Below are 6,086 nucleotides of genomic sequence, written 5' to 3'. Positions count from 1 at the left end.
TCTACAGACTGATGATAATATCACACAGTCCATCTACACTGATGGATCTCTAAACATCGCCTGTGGGAGGGCTGGAAGTGCTATTGTTGTGACTCAACCTGACGGTAATATAATTGAGAAAGGAGTTAGAATTAACAACTGGGCATCCACTCTACAAACTGAATTAGTTGCCATACTCACAGCTATTAAATTAATTGAAACCACTTGTCATGGTTTTGGGGTGGTTCGGTGGTAGTAGGAGTGGATTATATTATATAAAGATAATAATATGTCGTATTTCTTATTTCTTACCGTAGAGTCCGATACCTTCACACTGATTACTTACAGGAGATTATGGCGTATCTACGTAGAAGTTCACTCCACCACTCGACATTCCATGATTTATACTTGATAAATGATGATTTAATGAATTCATTTAATTTTCAACATCCATCTAAGTTATTGGTTATACTATGTCATAACCAATCAGTCATTACCTTTAGTAATAATAAGATAGGATCACAGATACGGGCAGATAATTGCACTTACATTTATTTGTCAAGCTTCCATACAATGATTTACAATTTGCATGGATATATGATTCACTCACGTTCACGCTGTAATAAAATTAATCTTCTAAAAGAGAATTTTAACTTGGGGACACATGTGATTACTCTACTATGGGTATAACTTAACAGAGCCTTAATTCTTCAAGTGATACATTTACTGCCAGCCTGGATTGCTTTTGTTGCAACCAGGCTTCATCACAAGAACTTCTTCCCACGGCCATAACAACAAAAAGGTACTCTTGGGTTACCACACATAGTCTCGCGTCACTGACAGTCACTGTGGACGGTTGTCGCGGCAAGTAGAACTGGTAAGCGTGACTTGAATTAACCATTAGGTGCAATAGACCAGCCTGGATTGCTTTTGTCGCAACCAGGCTTCCACACGTGATATTTCCACGGGGATAACAAACCTAGGTTAACACACTTAGTCTCGTGTCGATCACGGTCACGGTAGACGGGTGTCGTGCAGGAGAACTCTGTAAGTGTGAATTAATTAACCATTTACTGTAGGTTTGATAGGCCAGCCTGGATTGCTCTTGTCGCAACCAGGCATCCACACGTGATATTTCCACGGGGATAAAAACCTAGGTTAACACGCTTAGTCTCGTGTCGACGACGGTTCACAGGACGGAGTGGCGGTGGAGGACTCTGTGTGGTGTGGTGTCCCACCCCCTTTCAGGAGGGAGAGGATGGAGACGACGTCTTAACTAACCCATGGCTCAGGGGATACTACTCAAAATGAGGTTTTTGGGTGTGAAGCGATGAACAGTACAACACTGTTTCACTGCCCACCCCCCTAAAGGCTGGCTGACATACACTAATTGAAAAATACATGTCCCAGTTATGCCTCGCCGGGCGTCTTATCTCTGGTAAAACAAACTTTGGAGTTGGTTGCGTGGGTAAGCCTAACGCAACCCATGACACCACTGTTACTGACAGTCTCATCATCACTGACTCTCTATCCTCACTACTTGCCCTTGGTACCCTCGACTCAGGTTGTCACGCTCTTGTCTCTGAAGCCAGACACAAATATGCGTGCCTTGTTGACCGGGGTGTCAAGGTCAAACTGTTGTGGATCCCCTCTCACATAGGCCTCATAAAACATGACAGAGTTGATCCCTCGCCAAACTCGCGTCGAACAAAGACACCGTTGAATACAATTTGGGTCTGTCAAAAAGAACCCTTAAAACTGTAATTAGGAAAGAACTTATTGATGAGTTTGACGCAAGTAGACAAGTGCAAACAGGCACTAGTCGATCCATAGGTTACCATGATGAGATGTATCAAGTGAAACATGTATATGGAGCAAGTAACAAGATCACTAGATTACAAGATGTTGTAACCGCTAGATTAAGGTTAGGATATAAGTACCTTTGGCAGTATGTTCCTCAAGCAGATGTAAACAAAACTAAATGTAAAGTGTGTGGCCATACATATGGCCACACACTTGAACACTACGTCCTCGACTGTGTGAAGATAGAACCTTTTAGGGACAGGTCCAAGCACACTGTGTGTGAAATGGCACAACACTTCATCTCTAATGGCAAGATAGCCGACATATTAAGATTGTATCCACTTTTTTGCACTTAGTAACTATATCATTTCTCATGTACAGAACCAAATACGCAATGTGCTTGAATACCCCTCACGTAAATGTGAATAACAAAGTGTGAGGCCAGACATACTGCCTCACACGTCTGTACTCACGCATTAGTGAATAAGTTACCCTTTATGTATAGAACTAAACAAATAATGTAAATGAAATACTGTGTAACATTCAGTGCCATAATATCCTGACAACGGGGGTTAATTATTATGACCCTTTGTAAACCCTACTCTGTAATCCTTTTGCGCTACCGCTCACAGGATGAGTGTGGGGCGCACAATAAAGTAGCCGCTGCAAGCGGCAAAATCAAATCAATCACTCACCACCACTCACACACAAACACCACTCTTCCCACCACTCACCTACCAACACTCACTCACAAACACCACTCTTCCCACCACTCACCCACCACCACCACTCGCTCACTCACCACCACCACTCGCTCACTCACCACCACTCGCTCGCTCACCACCACTCACTCACCACTCACTTTCTACCACTCACTTACCAACACTCACTTATGCCACTCACCAACACTCACTCACTTACTAACCATCACTCACTCACCACCCACTCACTCACCACCACTCACTTACCACCACTCACTTAGTACCACTCACCAACACTCATTCACCAACTGTGTTCTTGGAATTCTTCATTGTCTATATTATTTATCCAATTTTGGTAAGTTTCTGTGTTGAGTTCAGTCACTTTGTTGCAAATATTTGCGGCTTTGTTGTGTATTTCTACATTGATTGCGAGGAGGTTTGCTCTCTTGTGTAGCTGTTCGTTATTGATGTTATCGCCGCTGGCTTTATCGTTGGTGTCAACAACCATGCCTCCCCCACCCCACACGCGGCCTGTTACCACACCAGATGTAGCGACTGGGGGGGTTACCACCGGTATCATCACCACTGGCGTGAGCGCTGTGAGGGCGTCATAGATCTGATGGCACAACAGATCGCCCTCTCGAGTGATCCTACCCCCACCACGCGACCTGTTGCCTCGACAGATGTGGCAGCTGACGGGGGAAGTGTTACCGCCGGGAGTGTCATCGTCACTGGCGTAAGTGCTCACGTTTTTGCTGCCTTACCCGAACAAAGATAAGAGGTGTTTACGGCGGCGTGGCCACCTGGACTCTGTACCACCGGGACTGTCATCACTACTGGCGTAAGTGCTGGCATCGCCGGGAGTGTTTCATCACTGGCGTCAACACTAGTAGTGTCAGTGCTGACGTTTTTGCTGCCTTACCCGACAAAGATTAGGGGGTGAGCGGTGTTTACGGAGAAGAGATCACGACTCTGCTAATGTATGATTTAAAAGGCGGTGTGGCCACCTGGACTCCAGGAGACTGCCACCTCAAGTGAGGCTGTGAGGATCAACACTCTGCTAGCAGTGGTGAACAACAACAACTCCCATTCCTGGCCGAGTTTTGTACTGAAACAATTTACACAGAACTATCTTCCTTTGAAACACCATACTGGCTCGCATTGACCCGCACTTGTAAGTACAGCCAAAGTAATGACATACCCCTCAGTACTGAAATATTGTGGACTAATTATGCCCACTCGTTCCTGCCTTCTCTGGAGCAATACGACAACGCGGAATGAAGTGTAGCTAAGATTAATAGTTATGAACTTTGTATCATGTCATTATGCTCAATAATCAATTATAATTAAGATAAATTATGTGAGACCAACTAATTATGTATCAGATAGATCACCATGTAATACTAATGAACGCCCTGTTGTCTGCAGGTTTTGACCACATCAATAAATATTGAATGCGTCAAAAGACGGGTTTCAATCATTCCCTTCGACTTGCCTGTCACCTGAACGTCCTTAACTAAGGCGTTTACAGTCAAAAGAAATGCTGGAGGGCATCGAAGGAAATACTCAACTACCAGGAGAAAAAAATGACCACAGGACACGTCACCAAACCAGGAGTTCAGCGTGGAACAACGTAGATCGTCAATCAGCCATCTGCCCACAGTGGGTGGGGACATCGGCGCGGTAGACAGTGTCGTGTGTTTGAATGAAGTGTGTAAATATCTGAGGGGTTGTCATCAGGTTTTCGGTTCAATCGTATGGTGCTGTGAGCGTTTGTTTGAAACAAGCCGGCTCACGCACCCAGTGAGGCAAACCCACCCTCCCAGTGATTATACCAGTGATCGTAACGGGCAGCTGACCGGGTTTGAGTTAACAAATAACCTACTTAACGAATTACGAGGTAAGTGTGATTAAATTAACTTAATATCACCCCAATTTGTGACACCGTAAACAACCTGCAGTGATTCACTTGTAACACCGTAAGTAACCGACAGTGAAGTGTCGCTTGTAACACCATAAGCAACCAACAGTGACCAACTATTGTCAAACATACATACAAGCAGCGAGCCACACAACCGAATGCAAATACAGTCAGTGAGCAGTGGTTCATCGAACAAACTTTGAGACCTAACCAGAGCTGAAAATAATTCTCAATAAGAGGACCAGAGGTAGCGGGAATGGATCAAGAGCAACGAAAGGGAAATGTGAACATGGATGAAGGTGACCAAGGCCCAGAGGCAGTAGTTGTCCCTCCAGAATTGAACGACCACGATGTTACGGCCACAGAAGCTGAAAGAGGCCACCCTCTGCCTGAGTCTGAATGCTTAGCACCTGACCAAAATCCCGGATCTAACATAATGGCAGAAGTACGACGAACTGTGACTGAAATGCTAGTAGCATAATTTGCGAAAGGGAACACACCACGACGTTTGGACGAAGGGAGCGACCAACCCAGGCTGAAGACAACATCAGGGGGGACTCTTGGCAAGTCTCCCACTGTGATGACTGGACGCCCCAAGGGCCATGAGGAATCGACCGACAAAGACGAAGGCTTGAACGAGTTGAAATGGAGCAGCCTGAAAGGAGAGAGAAGTAGGGCGTCAAGGAAGAATCCGGCAGCACCTCAACTTCAATGAAGGATATGTTGTCATCCTACCACATGCGAAATGCGCGCAGCCCTACTTTCAAGGGGGGGGGGGGAGCTGTGGAGAATATTGGGACTGCATGAATAGCTTCAAGAGATACGTGGGAACCTCCACTGCCCCAGATTCGGAGAAACTTCAATTGTTAATCCACTCGTGTTCAAGTAATATTCGGAATATTCTGAACCCATTCACCAGGATGAAGTCCTCTGAGGGCTATATAAAGGCACTGAGTACCCTGAAGGACCGGTATGGTGACGAAGACGCCCATATCGAAGAATTATTGATGAACCTGATCAACGGACCACCTGTCAAAATAACCAACGGCGAAGGCCTGCAGGACTTGGCCGACGAACTTCAGGCGTGCATTTGCAGCTTCCAGTCCATGGACTCACAAGAAACCCTCGAGCATCTCCTCGTAAAAAAAGGCATAATTGACAGACTTCTTGGTCGTTTACAAGAAAGGTGTGAGATTGCAGTCCTCGATCACCCTCCAAAGAGATATGGCCACATGAAATTAAGGGACATCTGGCAGTTCATACAAAGCAGAGCGAAGGAGGCAAAAAGGACGCATACTCGTTACACTAGCCTGAGGTACGAGGGAAAAGACCGATCTAGCAAACAAGCCATGACTCTTGTGACCAACGACGTAGGAGAACGAGATTGTCCACTTTGTCATAGCCCTCATCGACTGCCACAATGCTCAAACTTCCGGAAGTTAACAAAAATGGAAAAAAGGTACACAGTCAAAGAGTTGGGCTATTGCTTCTTGTGCCTAAGGGGCCGGCACCAAGCTAGCAACTGTATGTCTGGCTTCCGCCCATGCGACATCGACGGGTGTGGTAAGGCACATTCAAGATGGCTCCACCTGCCAAAGGAAGGGGCAGGTGTGCCGCCAAGGAAGGCAAGTGGGAGCAGCCGCCAGATCATAAAATCGAATAGGGTAGATGCTGACGTTTAG

General features: G+C 45.9%; 1 protein-coding gene across 1 annotated transcript; it reads left to right on the top strand.

Moving 5' to 3' along the window:
- The first annotated feature begins 5,207 nt into the window (after window positions 1-5,207).
- On the top strand, window positions 5,208-6,086 carry LOC121856206. The gene has a single exon (XM_042351552.1). It carries the CDS (start codon window positions 5,208-5,210, stop codon window positions 6,084-6,086), a length of 879 nt encoding a protein of 292 aa, XP_042207486.1.

This window comes from Homarus americanus, unplaced genomic scaffold (assembly GCF_018991925.1).
Source record: "Homarus americanus isolate GMGI-L3 unplaced genomic scaffold, GMGI_Hamer_2.0 scaffold48016, whole genome shotgun sequence".
Classification (NCBI taxonomy): Eukaryota; Metazoa; Arthropoda; class Malacostraca; order Decapoda; family Nephropidae; genus Homarus; species Homarus americanus.
Note: the sequence above shows the minus strand (reverse complement) of the source record. Positions and strands in the feature narration are given on the sequence as shown.

Bases quoted from the DNA above. Each gene is read 5' to 3' on its own strand.
- LOC121856206 (XM_042351552.1), top strand. From the start codon at position 5,208: ATGAATAGCTTCAAGAGATACGTGGGAACCTCCACTGCCCCAGATTCG.